At 45.5% G+C, this 18,649-nt stretch overlaps 2 protein-coding genes across 3 annotated transcripts; one reads left to right on the top strand and one right to left on the bottom strand.

Annotated features, from left to right (window-relative positions):
* The first annotated feature begins 981 nt into the window (after window positions 1-981).
* NOLC1 (nucleolar and coiled-body phosphoprotein 1) lies at window positions 982-11,423 on the top strand. 2 transcript variants are annotated; one of them, XM_060100422.1, is made up of 13 exons: window positions 982-1,142; window positions 3,322-3,377; window positions 3,492-3,631; window positions 3,730-3,860; window positions 4,271-4,436; window positions 5,757-5,887; window positions 6,017-6,161; window positions 6,475-6,603; window positions 6,879-6,989; window positions 7,082-7,726; window positions 7,910-8,016; window positions 8,190-8,282; window positions 8,459-11,423. In XM_060100422.1, the coding sequence occupies exons 1-13, from the start codon at window positions 1,023-1,025 to the stop codon at window positions 8,615-8,617; spliced, it is 2,133 nt and encodes a 710-aa protein (XP_059956405.1). In that variant the 5' UTR covers window positions 982-1,022; the 3' UTR covers window positions 8,618-11,423. The 2 variants fall into 2 exon arrangements, with proteins under 2 accessions (XP_059956405.1, XP_059956404.1); XM_060100421.1 differs by having other exon boundaries at window positions 3,489-3,631.
* LOC132491496 (ubiquitin-ribosomal protein eS31 fusion protein-like) lies at window positions 4,922-5,679 on the bottom strand. The gene is made up of 2 exons (XM_060100423.1): window positions 5,496-5,679; window positions 4,922-5,196 (listed from the first exon to the last, which is right to left on the bottom strand). Exons 1-2 carry the CDS (start codon window positions 5,677-5,679, stop codon window positions 4,922-4,924), a joined length of 459 nt encoding a protein of 152 aa, XP_059956406.1.
* Window positions 11,424-18,649: the final 7,226 nt, after the last annotated feature.

The raw sequence follows: 18,649 nt of genomic DNA, 5'->3' as shown, positions 1-18,649 counted from the left end.
GGTGTGTCCCTTGAGAAAGTGGATTCTTACCTCCCTGAGGGGCATGGATGGGAAATAGTCAAGGGGTAGTGCATGGGATTGCTGTTTGCTAATATGAACTGACATAAGACAGAACTTGGAATTAACTTGGCAGGCCTGGGCATTGATTGATAAATTTTGAGTACTCATGACAAAAGGAGGGGCAGTTGAGGGGGTTTCTAGTTCTTCCACAGGGAGGGTTCATAGTGTGGGCTGTGCCCCAGGAGGTAGAAGGGTTATTTTCAGGATTATAGGTTTGAAGAGACGGCTGCTGTCACTCAGGTTTGGTGCACAACCCCTTTTTCCCTTCATGGAGCTGACCTAAGGCTGTGTTATGTAAGAGGAAAGGGTTGTCTCATGGGCACGTCATGATTGAGGTAGGGGCAGTTTAGAAGGTCAGCGCCTCACCACTACCACAGATAATCTGAAGCGTCCTCTGTAATGGAGGTTGGACTGGAGGTTGGGGTGGTATCTTGAGAAAGGGCCTCCCAGGGTGTTGGAGGCAGTGAAGATGAAGAGTGGGAGTCCACGGGCAGCGCGAATAGGGTAGGTTGGGAGATCATGTGACCAAGTTTAGAAGAATTCAAGGTCAGCTCGGGCCCGCCGGCCCACTCATTACTCTGGCATCCAGATGCCAGGGGCGCGGGTAACCGCAGCACTGAGAAAAGGTGGTTCCATCAAAAAGGCAGGGCGCGGGAAGTCCGAAGTTTTCCCGCCGCGGCTGAGGGCGTGACCCCTGACGTCAGGGTTCTGCCTTCACAAAGCAGACCGGCGGGCTCCGCCCTTACCAAGATGGCGAAACTCGCGGCACCGGAAGGCGTTAGTAGATTTCGCCTTTACCCTGCCTCGGGGGTGTGGGCGGGGCTACTCTGCGGAGTGTGCCCGCCCCTTCCGCCGTGTCCCGCGCGGCGCGATGGCGTCACGCGGGTCCGCCCCTACCCCTCCTCTTCCGGGTTCCTGAGTCGCGTGCGTCGGCAACGGTAGTGACGCGTATTACCGAGAGGATGGCTGACGCCGGCTTGCGCCGCGTGGTTCCCAGCGACCTGTATCCCCTCGTGCTCGGCTTTCTGCGCGATAACCAGCTCTCGGATGTGGCCAACAAGTTCGCCAAGGCAACAGGCGCTGTGAGTCCCGGGCATGATTCATGGGCTGGGGTGGGATGACCACAGGGGCTCCGGGCCCTGACATGCTTAGGTTTGCAGGTAGGGAGGTCTGTGGGGTCCGCCAGCCCAGTGTCTGCCAGGCCTTTGTGCCGAGCTCTCGGCGGTGGCCGGAAAGCCTGGAGTCTCAGCGTCTCTTCCACGATGTCTCACTACATGGCGCTGAGCTTTGTTGCTTTTTTTCTGGTGAGTGGGGCGGCGGTGGCAGCGTGGGAACCTCGTGGCCTAGGTCACGTGGCTGGCGGAGTGCGGCGAGGCGGCAGCGTCGTGCCCCACTGGAGGCATTGGAGGCTCCTAGTTCTTTCTTTGGGCTTTATGTTGGCTGATGCCGAGCGTGACTTGACCTCAATCGAATTTACCCGGGACTCAAAAGATAAGTAAAATTGCTTTAGAAATAATGAAGGCTGGGATTTTTGTTATTAAAGAAGAAAATGAACGAGTAAAGGCAGGGTTCTGCTTTTCGTTTTACTGAAGCAGGATTGAGCATCATAGTTCTCTCTACAAAGCAGGCATAGCTGTTGGCTTGAATCTTTGATTTCTGGCATCAGACAAGCCTAGGTTTGGGAACAGCCTCTGCCACTTTTGAAATGTATGATCCAGGCAGCTTGCTTAACGTCCCTGAATCTGTTTCTACTTCTATGGGGATGTCATCATCCACTTTTTGGATTTTTGTGAGTAACATGATATGTACATATACAAAGTGGCAATACCGGTGCCTGGTGCTCAGGAAGCATCAGTGAGTGAAAGCTGTTATCTTAGTTATCGTACCTTAGGATGTTCTAAAAACAAGTAAAAGGAAGATGACCAGGAATGTGAAAGGTTTGGAATCTACATCTCAAGGAAAGCAGACATGACTGCATGAGAAAACACCTTGAGGGTAGAGTGGAGTGGTATGGTAGTCCTTAGCGGTCTTAGTCTTTGACTAAGAAGATAGACTTGTTCTTTGTGGTAGAATCAGGCTACGCAAGTTGAGAGTCAGATCGGCCTCAGAAAGGGCTACCTTAAGCTGGCACAGCCTGCCATGTGATCTGATACAGCTCCTTTCATATTGGAACTGTTTTGACTGTTAGGGAGGCTGCAGAGAGTGGGCTGGATGGAATTGGGCCTTTCAGAATCAGAAATCTTTTTTATGTGACAAAAACTAATCTCTGTGGAGGGTTTACTAAGGGCAAGATGCTATTTCCAGATGCTAAGCCCCTTATATGCATTATTTCTTATCTTCTCAACAAGTTAATAAGATGTGTAGTGTCGTCAATCTTACAGAGAAGGAAACAGTCTCAGAAAGATTAAATGATTTATTTTTTTTTAATGTTTCTTTATTTTTTGCTGCATTGGGTCTTTGTTGCGGTGCGTGGGCTTCTCATTGCGGTGGCTTCTCTTGTGGAGCACGGGCTCTGGGTGCGCGGGCTTCAGTAGTTGTGGTATGCAGGCTCAGCAGTTGTGGCTCGAGGGCTCTAGAGCACAGGTTCAGTAATTGTGGCACACGGGTTTAGTTGCTCCGCGGCATGTGGAACCTTCCTGGACCAGGGCTCGAACCCGTGTCCCCTGCATTGGCAGGCGGATTCCCAACCACTGCGCCACCAGAGAAGTCCCAGATTAAGTGATTTGCTCAGGGTCACACATTAATAATTGGCAGAGGTGAGTTTCACATCTACTCATTTAACTTTGAGCCTGTATTTTTGTATATACTCTAATGCCTTGCCATTTTTTTGGACACCAATTCATAATCTATAATCAGTGTAATAGTTGAATGCAATTATGTACTGAATATGTAACATAGATTTTTACTAATCTTCTCTTGGAGAATGGTTTCCAGTGATTGGGAATTATAAACCACGTTGCCACAAACATCCTCCTGTGTAGATGTTTGTTTCATGGGTGAGGATAAATTCTTAGTACACTGCTAGAGTAAAGGGAATGTACGTTTTTAAAGGCTTTGATAAATAGGATTGACAGGTGGGGGAATAGATAGATGGTGCTAGAGACTACAGGGATAGCCCAAGTTTTTGATACCAAAAACTGGGAAATACTTAAATAGAATATTTTTCTCCTAATTTATGCAAGTAGGAGAAGTCTTACAGAGATGTAACGTTTATATCAAATTAAAACTTTCGTACCCTGCTCTCTCTCTTTTCTCTTACAGACCCAGCAGGATGCCAACGCCTCTTCCCTCTTGGACATCTATAGTTTCTGGCTCAAGTAAGTCTTCTATGTGCTAGTGTGGCTGTTTTCTCCCCCCAAGTAGGCTGGACTGTGTTCTTTGGTTTGGGAAGGTCCTGATTCCCCAGGAGTTAGCCTAGTCTACCTCAGCAGGTCCACCAAGGCCCCAAAGCGGAAGTTACAGGCAAATGGACCAGTGACTAAGAAGGCTAAGAAGAAGACTTCATCCAGTGACAGCAGTGAGGACAGCAGCGAGGAGGAAAAAGCCCAAGGACCTCCCGCTAAGAAAGCTGGTAAGACCCAGCAGGGAGTTGTGGTTCCAGGAAAAGGATTTGGAGCCTGTCTGTGCTCCAAATGGCTGGTTCTTACTGGGACCTGTACTTTTGTTCAGCTGTACCTGCCAAACGGGCCAGTCTGCTTCAGCATCCTGGAAAGGCTGCAGTCAAGAAATCAGAGAGCAGCAGCAGCAGTGAAGAATCCAGTGATGATGATGAGGAGGACAAAAAGAAAAAGCCTGTCCAGGTTTGCAACTTTGAGAAAGAAAGGGATTGCTAAGGGATTGGAAAAGAAGAAACTAATCTTGGCTTTTAGCTTGATGGTGTTAGGTATACAACAGGTGATTACATGGTTTTTCAAGGAGGTTGTAGAAGTATGAGGTTTGGGAAGGATTATGTGAGGTTGAAGTTGAGCCCTGAATCTAGAGGAAATTCAACCCGTCCTGCTTCCCTGGCAGTATTGGGTTTCTCTGGGATACTGTCAGGGACTCCAAGAGTAAGAGAATATGTTTTATGGACAGGTACAGAGAACTCTGGACAGGGAATGGCAGGGACAAGGCCTAAAAAGAGGGGCACCTAGGAAGCTTTCTACCTTAGGATGTCCTTTGGGTGCCCTGAAACTCTTGCTGATTCTCCTGGTTGTGTGTTTTCTCACAGAAGGGAGTTAAGCCCCAAGCCAAGACAGTCAAAGCTCCTCCTAAGAAGGCCAAGAGCTCTGATTCTGATTCTGACTCAAGCTCAGAGGATGAGGTGCCAAAGAACCAGAAGCCAAAGACAACACCCATGGCAGCTAAAGTTCAGGCTAAAGCCCTAGCCAAACCAGGTATTATTTATGTTCCTAGGAGGCTGGACTGGGGACCAGGTTGCCCTGGGGACTGATGTGAAAATTCCTTAATTCAGCACAGGAGTGAAATGGCACTGGTTGTTGAACTAGAGGTATTGACTGGTGTCGTTTTTTTTTTTTAAAAGAAACATTTTCCTAGTAAGTAAAAAGTTTTATAGTTAGGGACTACTAACTACAGAAATAGTCTGCAGTGAGGGAAAACATGTTTTAAAAACTTCAGAGGGCATATTCAAATAATTTGCATCATTTTTTTGGAAGACAGGTTTATTCCTGAAATTGGGCAAGAAATTCATCCTTTGATGTAGTAAACCACAGCATTCTCCTTCATGCTTCCTCCAAAGGCAAGAGAATTGACAGACTCCTAAGTTCCACGCTAATAGGAAGGTTTTTATGGCCTTTTAATGTCTTGATACTCCTTTTTATTATTGTTCATTAGTTCATGTCTTTTATTAACCAGTATACGGTTACTTGTCTTTTGGTTTCTTGAAACAATAGATCAGACAACATTTGCCACAACAGTGTCTGTCAAAGTGGCTGGCTTTGGAAACTCCAGCACCACATTCATCTGAAGGGCACTCCTGACGCAGGCGACTGATTTTGCCATTTTCATCCACCTTACAGTATTCCAAGACAGATAGCTTAGCCTTCTTTCTCTTATGCTTGTTCTTCTTGGGAGCGGTGTAAGACTTCTTCCTTTTCTTAGCACCACCACGAAGTCTCCACACAGATGAAGAATGGACTCCTTTTTTTTTTTTTTTTTTTAATTTATTTAGTTTATTTTTGGCTGAGTTGGGTCTCCATTGCTGCGTACGGGCTTTCTCTAGTTGCGGCGAGTGGGGGCTACTCTTCGTTGTGTGCGGGCTTCTCATGGCAGTGGCTTCTCTTGTTGCGGAGCATGGACTCTAGGTGAGCGGGCACATAGTTGTGGCACACGGGGTTAGTTGCTCTGCAGCATGTGGGATCTTCCCGGACCAGAGCTCGAACCCGTGTCCCCTGCATTGGCAGGTGGATTCTTAATCAATGTGCCACCAGGGAAGCCCGTGGACTCCTTTTGAATGTTGTAGTCAGACAAAGTATGGCCATCCTCCAGTTGCTTGCCAGCAAAGATCAGTCTTTGCTGGTCAGGAGGGATTCCTTCTTTATCCTGAATCTTGGCCTTTACATTTTCTATTGTATCTGAAGGTTCAACCTTGAGAGTGACGGCCTTCATGAAAATCTGCATCTTGGCGGCGGCGCCACTGCAGATGGCAGATCCGAAAGCTGTCTTTATACTCGCTTACATTATTTCTTTTTTCTTAGGTACACCAGCTCGTCCAGCACCTAAAGTAGTCAATGGCAAAGCAGCTGGTAGTAATAGCAGCAGCAGCAGTAGCAGCAGCAGCAGTGATGATGACTCAGAGGAGGAGAAGGCAGCAACCGTATCTAAGAAGGTATGGGCCTTAATTTCTAGCAGGAAAGAAGGGACTGGGGATGGAGGTGATTGGGGGGTCTCCATTGCATGGCAGGATTGGTTGGGTCAGTATTTTCCTGTGGTAATTGATTTTCTCTGTGTGATGCAGACTGTACCTAAAAAGCAAGTTGTGGCCAAGGCCCCAGTGAAAGCAGCTGCCACTCCTGCCCAAAAGAGTTCTAGCAGTGAGGACTCCTCCAGTGAGGAGGAGGAGGAGGAAGAGCAGAAGAAAAAACCCATGAAGAAAAAACCAGGTGACTGGACACGGGGAGTCAAGCTGCACGACTGTGACCAGGGCCCAATGGCAGGAGGACCTCTGCAGTCACCACGTGGACCTTGGCATGTGTCAGCCAGCTTCTCCCAGAGAAGGGAGAAAGCCACGTTGCCTTTTATAACCTAGACTCAGAAATGGCATGCCATCATCTCTGCCGTAGTCTATTTGTTAGAAATGAGTCACTAATCCTAGCCCACCCTCAAGGGATAGGGAATTAGGCTCCATTTATAGAAGGAAGCAGTATCAAAGAATGTGTGTACATATTTTAAAACCACACTGTCCCTTTTAAACAGGTCCCTATAGTTCAGTTCCCCCGCCTTCTGTTCCCCCACCCAAGAAGTCCCTGGGAATTCAGGCTCCCAAGAAAGCTGCAGAGAAGCAGCAGCCTGTGGAGAGCAGTGAGGACAGCAGCGACGAGTCTGGTGAGTCATCACCTGTGGTGAGTGGGTCTGGGGAGTGTATGAGGAGTAGGGAGGGAAATGCTGCTGTCCCTTGTGCTTTTTTTTTTTTTTTTTTGGCTGTGCCACGCACCTTTTGGGATCTCAGTTCCCTCGCCAGGGATTGAACCCAGGCCACAGCACTGAAAGCCTGGAATCCTGACCACTAGGCCACCAGGGAACTCCCTGCATCCTTCTTTTCGTTGCCCCTGGTTGGACTGGGACTCTGGACCCAGCCTAATGCCATAGGTTCTCTCCAGATTCAAGTTCTGAGGAAGAAAAGAGACCCCCAGCTAAGGCAGTCATCTCCAAAGCAACTACTAAACCAGCTCCAGCAAAGAAGGCAGCAGAGAGCTCTTCAGACAGCTCAGGTAAGGCATAGGAGGCCCTCAGGGCAGTGGGAGCTCCAAGGGCTCCCCTCAGTCTGATTTGGGGAGAAATTCACTCCATTCTCTCTGTCTAGACTCCGACAGTTCTGAGGATGAAGCTCCTGCTAAGCCAGCCAGTACCACCAAGAATTCCTCAGGTAAGCCAGCTGCCACTCCCAAGCAGTCTGTGGTTAAGCCAGCTACGACTCCCAAGCAGCCTGCAGCCAGTGGCCAGAAGCCTCTGACCAGAAAGGCTGATAGCACCTCCAGCGAGGAGGAGAGCAGTTCTAGTGAGGAGGAGAAGACGAAGAAGAATGTAGCCACCCCTAAGTCCAAGGTGATGGCCAAAGCAGCTCCATCTTTGCCTGCCAAGCGGGCCTCTCAGGGTGGTGGGGACAGCAGCTCTGATTCAGACAGCTCCAGCAGCGAGGAAGACGAGGAAGAGAAGACGCCTAAACCCCCAGCCAAAAAGAAGCCACAGAAGGCAGGGGGAACTGTAGCCCCTTCCAAACCAGCCTGTGTGAAGAAAGCAAAGGCCGAGAGCAGCAGCACTTCTTCCTCTGAGGACTCCAGTGAGCAGGAGGAAGAGGAGAAGCCCAAGGGCAAGGGCACTCCAAGACCACAAGCCACCAAGGCCAATGGCACCTCTGCACTGACTGCCCAGAATGGAAAAGCAGACAAGGACAGCAACGAGGAGGAGGAGGGCAAGAAAAAGACAGCAGTGGCAGTTGCTAAGCCAGGTCTGTATCCAAAGAACCTGCCTCCTGGGTTTGTCCCCCAAATCAGGATGTGCTCTACTCTTGGGGGTGGGATAGGGAGCTGAGGCCCATGACTGGCTTCCAGTTAGTTGGGGGCCCTCAGTGTGGGACCCTGGGACGAGGGACAAGAAACTGATCTCCTGAGTCTGGCTTTTTGTTTTGTAGGTTCAGGAAAGAAGTGGAAGCAGAATGAGGTTGCTAAGGAGGCAGAGACTCCTCCAGCCAAGAAGATAAAGCCCCAGACCCCCAACACATTTCCTAAAAGGAATAAAGTAAGTTGTCTTATTTTCCTCTCAAGAGCCAGCGTTTAGAGTAGAAAGAAAAATTGCAAAGCACCTTGACAGCTCTTTGCCTGGCCTGGCATACGTGCTGTGGGTGTAGCTCAGTAGGGCCTTCCTGTTACATGACCACTCCATCCTGAATTTCCTACTTCATTCTTCTCCAGGCAGAACGAAGGGGATCCTCCCCATTCCGAAGGATCAGGGAGGAGGAAATTCAGGTGGATGCTCGAGTGGCAGACAATTCCTTTGACGCCAAGGTGAGGAGAGAGAGGGTCTTCACCATTCTTGAGGGGGTGGGGTGAGAGAGGGGGTAGCTTTTGGTTCTGGTTGGTAGGAGGTTCTCTGGGTTCGGGTTGCCTGGAGCAGGGAGAAGAAACTGACAGGGCCCTGGCCTTGTCCTTCTGCGTGCTAACCACCTGTCTCTACTTACCAGCGGGGTGCAACCGGAGACTGGGGGGAGCGAGCCAATCAAGTTCTGAAGTTCACCAAAGGCAAATCCTTCCGGCACGAGAAAACCAAGAAGAAGCGGGGCAGTTACCGGGGAGGCTCCATCTCTGTCCAAGTCAATTCTGTTAAGTTTGACAGCGAGTGACCTTGGACCATCTGTAGCACAGCAGGGGTGATGATCTGAGACCACTCACTTTCCCCAGTGGACCTGGGAACCCTTAGCTCTATCGGGGGAGGGTCTCGGTGAGGAGAGCAGTTTAGATTACTTCTGAAGGCTTTGCGTTGTAACATCCTCTAAGGTCCTTTTCTGTGTTTGTGGTTTTGTACAGATTTGTTTTTGAGTGTTGGGTAGCAAGGACAAGGTAAGGGGAGTGTTCTTTTTTAAGAAAAATTGTTTTAGTTGTCATTCTCCCTGTTTTGTGGACGTTCTCATACTGAGAAATTTGTATATTTTACATTAAATCATTTCTTATTGATTTTTGTTGTGGTTTTCAGAGGTGGGTTCACAGATTAAAATCTCGGCTATCTTCCTAGATGTGGTAAAGGTCACATGTATGAATTTTTATAATTGGAGAATTCTGTCTATGGGAGTGCTTGTGACCACATTTCATCCTTCCTACCCGTCAGGGCCCTGGTGAGGGGTGGTTAAGAATGGTTAATGTATGTATCTGTTAAGCATGAACTATGTGCCTCATTCGTGGGGTCTAGGACTGAAGTGTTCAACCAGCATGGACCTACCTACTTGGGGGGATAAAATTTACTGTTTTGTTTCAGGCAAAATTCTGGTGTGGTGTGAATGCCGTGGGGTCAGTCTGAATATTTCATTTGCTGTAATTTTATTATTACATAATGTTTGCAATATGTGTTTTTTAATTTGAAAGCATAAACCTTTTTATTGTTCAAAGACAATTTTTGATTGGCTTGACCTTTAAGAGTGTCGATTACTAAATTGAGGGCTACATCTTATTTTTTTACATTTTAGAGAACAAAATAGCGTTAATTTAATCTGAAAAGCACATATCACTTGGTATTTCTGTCTTGGTAGCAGTGGTGACACAAAATTAGTTTCTTGGTTTCATTAACTCCTACATGGTTGGGAATCACTGATCAAGAAAGTGAAAGAAGAAAACCTATAATTAAAAACCTTAATCCTCAGTAGGAATTGTTACATTATTCAAGTGAATTTATAGGTAACCTGTAAATGGAGGATGAGAAGAATCGTTACAAAGCATTTTATCTGGTAATACTTGAGTTAGAGTGGTGTTGCGAGAGCATCCTAACAGGATTATTGTGTCTTGTAGTTGGTGCACGGGAGCAACTGATGTGCCCCCCTTCAGAACCTTGACTCTCAGAAATGGTGGAGGTAACAGTAAAAAACAGTGAGCAGAGAGATGACCCTTAGGCCAAGCAGGCTGATGATAAAGCTGTAGGAGATGACTGTTGGCAGTGCTCAGCCAGAGTAAGACGGGGAGGAACGTCAACGAGTTCTCCAAGTTCTCTGGGCCTGGTCTGTCCCTGTGTTGGGAAAGTGTGCCCTAGCTTTATGGATGAGGTGTAACTGAAGGTTAGCTTCCCCTTGTTTGGGTTCCACAGATAACCTGGTTTTCTGTGTCACTACCTCTAGGAAGAAAATGTGCTCTTCATGCTGACATACATATGCAGTCTGCATGGTAAAAGTTCTACATCTTACTAAAAAGTAATAAGCTGGCTGGTTTATAATGTATCTTGGGAGTTTTATTAATGTGAGTCCAAAGCTCTCCCACCTCCACTCAAAACAGAACAACTTGGGTGCCAGTTGGAGGGCTGGGGCCCAGACCTGTGGGTTCACTGTGGAGCCTTCTTGACTATTCCTTATCTCATGGTACCTTGTCTCATGGTGCCTTGTCCAGGCAATAGACCAGCCTGTGCGTAGTCTAAATTGGGGATTGGCAAAATGGCCCATGGACCAGATCCAGTCCATGGCTTGTTTTTGTGTTGCTCAGGAGCTAAGAGTGCTTTTACATTTTTTTAAAGGCTTTAAAAAAAAAATGACAGACTTTATGTGACCACAAAGGATATAATGTTTACTATCTGGCCTTTTACAGTTTGCAAAACCCTGGCCTAAATCAGCGATTTAACAACACTGGCTGAAAATTAGAATTATCTGGGGATCTTTTAAAAACATTGATACCCAGGGACCCATCTGCTGATCGGTTGAGTCAGATCCTGGTGCTCTCTGGTGGATTCTGGGAGTTAAGATTTTTTAAAGCTCCTAAAGATTCCAAAGAGCAACCAGAGCTGAAAACCACTAATCTAAGAGTATTTGAAAAGAAATTAGTTGGTAATTTTTCTTTCCTCCCCTTATGTTTTCATTTTCAAATGTACTTGTTAAATCTAATAGTATAAAGTAAAAATTAAATTTCCGTTTTATCCCCGTTTTCTGGGACTTGATTCTTTTGTCTCTTTCCAGAGAGTTTCTCTGTGTGTACTACTACATGCATCCTCTCTCCTTTCTCCTCACACATATGGAGTAGTTTGCTATATGCAGTGTTTCATAACTTTGGAGCTCATATTTTTTTAATGACCCCATTGCATGGAAGTAGCATAAATTATTTTAAGTAGTACCTTATTGGTAGCTGTTCAGGTTGTTTTAGTGTTTTGTTATTATAAATAGTGCCATAGTGGATATTTTATATGTGAGACATTGAGTATTTGTGTGGGCATTTTGATAGGAAATAGTCTAAGTGATTGTTGGGTCAGAGGATGTGTACATTTAACGTTTGTTCATCATTGCTCTCCAAAACCATTATACCAACTTGCAGTTCCAACAATACTTTATGACAAAGTACCTCTTTGCTTGCCCTCTTGCCAACAGTTAACCAAGTTGATCTTTGCCACTTGGATAAATGAAAATGCTCAGTTTTTTAAAATTGTGGTAAAAAATATAACATTAAAGTTGCCATCTTAACCACTTTTAAGTGTATAGTTCATTAGTGTTAGTACTGACATTGTTGTGCAACAGATTGCTATGATTTTGACTACTTTAGATATTTCATATGAGTGGAATCAGACTTCATTTGTCCTTTTGTGACTGGCTTATTTCACTTAGCATAATGTCCTCAAGGTTTACTCATGTTGTAACATGTGGCAGGATCTCCTTTTTCAAGGCTGCATGATATTCCATTGTATGTATATACCACATTTAATTTATCCATTTCATTGTTTAGTTTCAGGGACCTGAATTCCTACCTATGCTTATGGGTTCTGGCAGTGTTGCTGAAATCCACACGTTAAGTGAATCACACACATGATGGCTCATGCCCATCTCTAGTGTACCTCATATGGACACAAAGCAGGAGACTTTCCAGTATCCTTTTGTGGCTTTATGTTTCACAAGTTATATCCTCACTACCACCCAACCCTGTTAGGTGGATATTAACTAGATCATGGTGTCTCAGCCTTAGTATTTGGGGGCTCTGAAATACTAAGAGTGTTTGAATGCCTACTGTGTACCAGCCATAGAACTCCCTGAGAGCTCAGTGTCTAATAGGGGAAGTCAGAGATGGGAACAGTTCTGTACACCATGCTGAGTCCTGTCACCAAGGGCCAGAGTAGCACCCCCAAGGGGACAGCAACAAAAGACTGACCTTGGCCCAGGATTCTGAGGAGAGTAGCAGTTGCCAGGTATGAAGAAGGCACATACCATGCAAGGAAGAGGAAATGTTTCCAGTGGGAGAAGAGAGCCTTTAGGATGGATCAGGTGGAGGGTGTGTGGTAAGTAGGGGCAGGATAATACTGTCTGAGGATTCAATAGCAATGGCCTTTTGTACCCAAGTGAGGAGTTAATACTTTATTTTGTTCTCCTGAGTGTGTTAGGGGATTGCTAGTCCAATGCAGTGCTCCTGGCACTAAATACAGCTGCAGGGAAAGCAAAGCCCCTACTGACAACTGAGTTCTCATCCCCTGCCTCATGCCAAGCTGGTTTAAGCTGTCTGCAATTACTGAAGAGGCCAGTAGGTGGGGCCCTTGCACACTGCAGGGAGCTGGACTCTAGTTGAAGCTTGGCATTGTCTTACCCCGCTTAACTTTAAACGAATTCGGAGCACCTGCTATGAGCCTTTGGATACAGAGATGAATAAGACATAGGCCCTCATTTGAGGACCCTTGGTTCTGGAGAGTGGAGAGGAGAGTCTGTCATCTATGAGAGGTCATCTGTTACCTGAAAACCAGCAACAGGCAACATGGCTCATAGAGGAACCCTGATGTTCATGTGGAACTCCCAACTTTCCCCTCAGGTCCAACAGGGCACTGGAGCTCCCATAAGGGGGGCCAGCCACAGGTCCCACTGCTTATGGAAACTGCAGACCTGTGTCCTGCCTATGCCTGGGAGCTCAGAGGCCCTGGTGCTCTCTCGACTCTCTCCCCTCCTCTCCCAGCAGGATTGAGGAGAACATATGCCAGGCTTCCATCTTCGAAGTGTGTTGGAGGGTAGGTAGGGTACAGAGTATTTCAGTAAATTAGCCTATCAGACACAGAAGTTCATTCAGCAAATATGAGTGTTTACTATATGCCAGGCACATAATTTGTGAGAGATGTTGCAGACACAATCATGAATGAACAAAAAACCAGACCCAGTCCCAGCAACCAAAGTTTACCCAGTCTAATGAGGGGCAAAGATATTAATCCACACAAATAAATGTATAAATATAAACTTCAGTACAATGAGGGCAAGGTACAAAGAGCTATGAGCACGTGTGACAGGGAAAAGTAGCCCACATAGTGGTGAGACTTCCTCACGGACTGGGTAGCCATGTAATTTATCATCTAAACAGGGATGCTTTTTTTTTTTTAAGATTTTTTTTTTGATGTGGACCATTTTTAAAGTCTTTACTGAGTTTGTTACAATATTGCTTCTGTTTTATGTTTTGGTTTTATGGCCTGGAGGCATGTGGGATCCTAGCTCCCTGATCGGGGATCGAACCTGCACCCCCTGCACTGGAAGGCGAAGTCTTAACCACTGGACAGCCAGGAAGTCCCTAAACTGGGATGTTTTTGAGAATGAAGGGAGAGAGATTGATAATTAGGCTGAGAGGAACAGGTGTGGATTGAGACTTTCCCAGGCAAGTCAGGACATAGGGTCACTGTGGTAATAGATGTCTTCACTGAGGAAGTGATGTTTCAGCCCAGACTTGAAGGTGAGAGTTAATTAGGTGAAAGTGTTGATGTTACTGACTTGGGTCCTTGGACTCTTTAATCAATAGAAGTTGATAAGAGGCCATACGAGGTATTCAGGCAAGGCTTTATTGGGACTCAAGCTGTAGCACAAGGGAAGGAAAACAAGTAACAGGTTCCCTTGCTCACTCTCCGAGGAGAGTGGGCTTGTTCCTTAAGCTGTGTGAGGGTGGGGGCGGATGGGTGGGTTAGGCTGAAGGGGTGGCTTAGGTGGTCTGCCCACCCGCTTGGCAGTGCTGGGATCATGCACAGTACCCTGCTTTTGCTCCCGGCTCCTCAGAAGTGGCAGTTGGTTTGTCATCTTTTAGTGTCTTATTGTTCATAGTCCCTTATAGTTTCTTGGTATTCTGTGGCTTGTCTAGGTGCAAGCACTCCAGTAAAGGGTCCCAGGTCCCAGCCTATCTCAGTGGTGCAAGATGAGCAGGGCTGTGTGTTTTTTTTTGTTTGTTTGTTTGTTTGTTTGTTTGTTTTTTGCGGTATGCGGGCCTCTCACTGTTGTGGCCTCCCCCGTTGCGGAGCACAGGCTCCGGACGCGCAGGCTCTGGACGCGCAGGCCCAGCGGCCATGGCTCACGGGCCCAGCCGCTCCGCGGCATATGGGATCCTCCCAGACCGGGGCACGAACCCGCATCCCCTGCATCGGCAGGCGGACTCTCAACCACTTGCGCCACCAGGGAGGCCCAGGGCTGTGTGTTTTTTTCAGTGAGAAGGCACAGCATGTGCAAAGGCCTTTTGGTGAGAGGGAACATGATGGAGACCCCAGAATGAAAGAAGGCCTATGCAGCTGAAAGGCAAAGGAAGGAGGAGAGCAATATAAGATGAGGCTTGAGAGGGAGGCAGGGACCGGGGCATGTAGAGCCTTGTAAGGCATGTTTAAGGTTTTATTCTGAAGGCAATGGGAAGCTGTTGAAGAGTGTGTGCGTGTCTTAGTCATCTGGGGCTGCCATAGCAAAATACCGTAGCCTGGGTGCCTTAAACAACAGAAATGTGTTTCTCATAGTTCTTGAGACTGGGAAGTCCAAGATCAAGATGCAGGCCTGTTTGGTTTCTGGTGAGAACTCTCTTCCTGGCTTGCAGAAGGCTTCTTGCTGTGTCCTCACATGGCAGGGAGAGACAGAGCCAGCTCTCTGATCTCTTTTTTACAAGGACACTAATCCTATCACGGGGCTGTACCCTCCTTACCTCTTCTAAACCTAATTACCTCCCAAAGGCCCTGCTTACTGTTACCATCACGTTGGGAGTTAGGGCTTCAACATATAAATTCTGGGGGGCAGAGGAACACAAACATTCAGTCCGTAACAGTGAGTGTATGTGTGGGTATCATTTTTTTTTATTAGGGAAAATTTCAAATATATAAAAGAATTACCAATACAGACAGTAATCAACTAACATTAAATATTCCGTCAGTATCACTGCATATGTTAAAGGCTGGTGACAGATTTGCATGCTGAAAAGCCAAATGTGGTTAGCATGAGAATAGACGGAAGGGATTTGTAGTGAATATTTTGAGACCAGTTAGGCTACTACAGTAGGCCAGGAGAGAGATCATTTTGGTGACCTGAATTAAAGTGGTGCCAAGATAGAGAAGATGGAGAGAGGTGGATAGATTTGAGAAATATTTAGGAAAAAAACTAGAACTTCGTTGGTGGGGTGGAGATAGGGGAGCAGTGAGGAAGAGTAAGGCATTAAGAGTGACTCTCATACAAATAATAAATGCTGGAGAGGGTGTGGAGAAAATGGAACCCTCATACACTATTGGTGGGAATGTAAATCGGTACAGCCACTAGAAAACAGTAGGGAGATTCCTTAAAAAACTAAAAATAGAGTTACCATGTGATCCAGCAATCCCATTCCTAGGCATATATGCAGAGAAAATTCTAATTCAAAAACAGGACTTCCTTGGGGGTGCAGTGGTTAAGACACCGCGCTTCCATTGCAGGGGACGCGGGTTCGATCCCTGGTCGGGGAACTAAGATCCCACAAGCCATGTGCATGTGGCAAAAAAAAAAAAAAAAAAAAAAAAGATACAATGTACCCCAGTGTTCATAGCACTATTTACAATAGCCAAGACATGGAAGCAACCTAAGTGTCCATCAATAGATGAATGGATGAAGAAGATGTGGTGTATATATATAGTGGAATACTACTCAGCCATAAAAAAGGATGAAATAATGCTATTTTCAGCAATGTGGGTGGACCTAGAGATGATCATACTAAGCGAAGTAAGAAAGAAAGACAAATACCATATGATATCACTTATATGTGGAATCTAAAACACAACACAAACATATCTATGAAACAGAAACAGACTCACAGACATAGAGAACAGACTTGTGGTTGCCAAGGGGGAGAGGGGGTAGGGGAGGGAAGGATTGGGAGCTTGGGATTAGCAGATGCAAACTAGTATATACAAGATGGATAAACAACAACTTTGTACTGTATAGCACAGGGAACTATATTCAATAGCCTGTGATAAACCAGAATGAAAAAGTATATATAGTATAACTGAGTCACTTTGCTGTACAGCATAAATTAAACCCAGCATTGTAAATCAACTATTCTTCAATTTTAAAAAATGTTGGAACTATAAAAGTACTGGCTAAGATGTCAAGAAGCTTAAGAAGATCAAATTGGTGATTAGGTCTCTATTGCCAAGAGATTGACACTTTCTTAGCACTTGATGATTTGCTTCACTCAAGGATAAGAAATAGATGACCTTTTTTTTTTTTTTTTTTTTTTCTTTTTGCGGTATGTGGGCCTCTCACTGTTGTGGCCTCTCCCGTTGCGGAGCACAGGCTCCGGATGCGCAGGCCCAGCAGCCATGGCTCACGGGCCCAGCCGCTCCGCGGCATATGGGATCCTCCCAGACCGGGGCACGAACCCGTATCCCCTGCATCGGCAGGCGGACTCTCAACCACTGTGCCACCAGGGAGGCCCTAGATGACCTTTTTTGTGTGTTTAAAAACTATAGTCAAATGCTGTACCAGAACATTAAAAAACACTCTTCCAGTTATTCATTTGTTTTTCGTCTCCCAAACTGAAATATTCAACCTTAGAATTTAGGATATGCTCATCAACATACTAAGGAACTCAAAGTAGTCTTTCCTTTTTTTTTTTAAATAAATAAATTTATTTATCTATCTTTGGCTGTGTTGTGTCTTCGTTGCTGTGCACTTCGTTGCTGTGCTTTCTCTAGTTGCAGCGAGTGGAGGCTACTCTTCATTGCAGTGTGCGGACTTCTCATTGTAGTGGCTTCTCTTGTTGTGGAGCATGGGCTCTAGGCACGCAGGCTTCAGTAGTTGTGGCACACGGGCTCAGTAGTTGTGGCTCGCGGGCTCTAGAGCATAGGCTCAGTAGTTGTGGCGCATGGGCTTAGTTGCTCCGCAGCCTGTGGGATCTTCCCGGACCAGGGCTCAAACCCCTGTCTCCTGCATTGACAGGAGGATTCTTAACCACTGCGCCACCAGGGAAGTCCCAAGGTAGTCTTTCATCATTGATAAATTAGTCTATAATTTCTGAGTCTCATTTAACCAGAGAGAATCATCTGACAGCCACTCAACACTTGCTGTCTTTCCAGATGCCTTATTCTTGTGAGTTAGAATTTTTGTGATTAGGAAGAAATAAAGTGCTTAAAAAAAAAACCTAACTTAAACTGGAGCTCAAATTCTGTTTTCAAGCTAGATCTCAACTTGACGAACGAGTACAAAGCACATAATTCCTCACTAACATGATGCAATTAATAATATTCTTAAATTTTAAACTGTGTCTTGGGAGTTCCCTGGTGGCCTAGTGGTTAGAATTCTGGGTTTTCACTGCCATGGCCCAGGTTCAATCCCTGGTTGGGGAAATGAGATCCCGCAAGCCGTGCAAAGCATCTTATTTTTACTACTGTAAACTGTGACATATATTTTAAGTGAAATTAAAATGTATTAGTTAATATTTAAGAAATGCAAAAAGGTATAAACAATAATTTATTGAAAAATTGCATACCCATCTCTCAGCCTAATAAGCAGAATGTTGCCAGCACAGTTAAATTCCCTTTCTGTATGTATGTTAAGGCTGAATGTTAAGCCAGTATTAACATTAATAAGTACCAATTGTTAAAATATTGAAATATATTAATACTGGTTGGGAAATAGTTGCTGGCCTGTACCCTCTGAATATCTCCTCTCATTTCCAAATCCTTGACCTCTTCCTAAGACACACACACCACCTCCCTTGAACTGTTCTATAATCCAACAAATAAAGGGTTAATGCCTGGCACAGAGGGGCCTTTTCCCTAAGGAATATATAGTCTTGTTTTTAAACTTTATGTAAATTGTACCACACTGTATTCTCCTATGACTTGCTTATTTCTCTGATGTGTTCTAGTTCACTATACTTCCATTTCTTTACTAATTCACTTATTAACAGGCATTCAAGTTGTGATGCTGCTGTGAACAGTCTTGTATCTATTGGTGTACATGTGCAAGAGTTCCCTGAATTTACACCTAGAAGGGAAAGTGCTGGTCATAGGGTAAGTGCATCTTCAATCTTCCATATAATGCCAATTTTCCAAAGGTATTTACTAATTTACATTCCCACCAGCAGCTCAAGAGAGTTCCCTTTGTTCCATAGTTTCCCCAGCACTAGGTAAGTCACGTCAAATCAAAATTTTCTCCAGTCTTCTGGGTGTGGAGTGATATCTTATTGTGGTTTTAATTTGAATTTCCCTGACTACTAATGAGGTTGAACACCTTTTCATATATTTAGTGACTGTTTGGAGTTCCTTTTCTGAAGGTGTCTACTTAAGTCTTTCATCCATTTTTCTGTTGGGTTTTCTGTTTTTCTCTTATTGATTTTTGGGAGTTTTTAAAATATATTTTGGATATAGTTCCTTTGTTGGTTTTATGCTGTATAGATATTTTCTCCAGTTCTGTGTCTTGCCTTACTTTCTTTATTGTATCTTTTTTTTTTGATGATTACTT

Source organism: Mesoplodon densirostris, chromosome 1, assembly GCF_025265405.1.
Source record: "Mesoplodon densirostris isolate mMesDen1 chromosome 1, mMesDen1 primary haplotype, whole genome shotgun sequence".
Lineage (NCBI taxonomy): Eukaryota > Metazoa > Chordata > Mammalia > Artiodactyla > Ziphiidae > Mesoplodon > Mesoplodon densirostris.
Note: the sequence above shows the minus strand (reverse complement) of the source record. Positions and strands in the feature narration are given on the sequence as shown.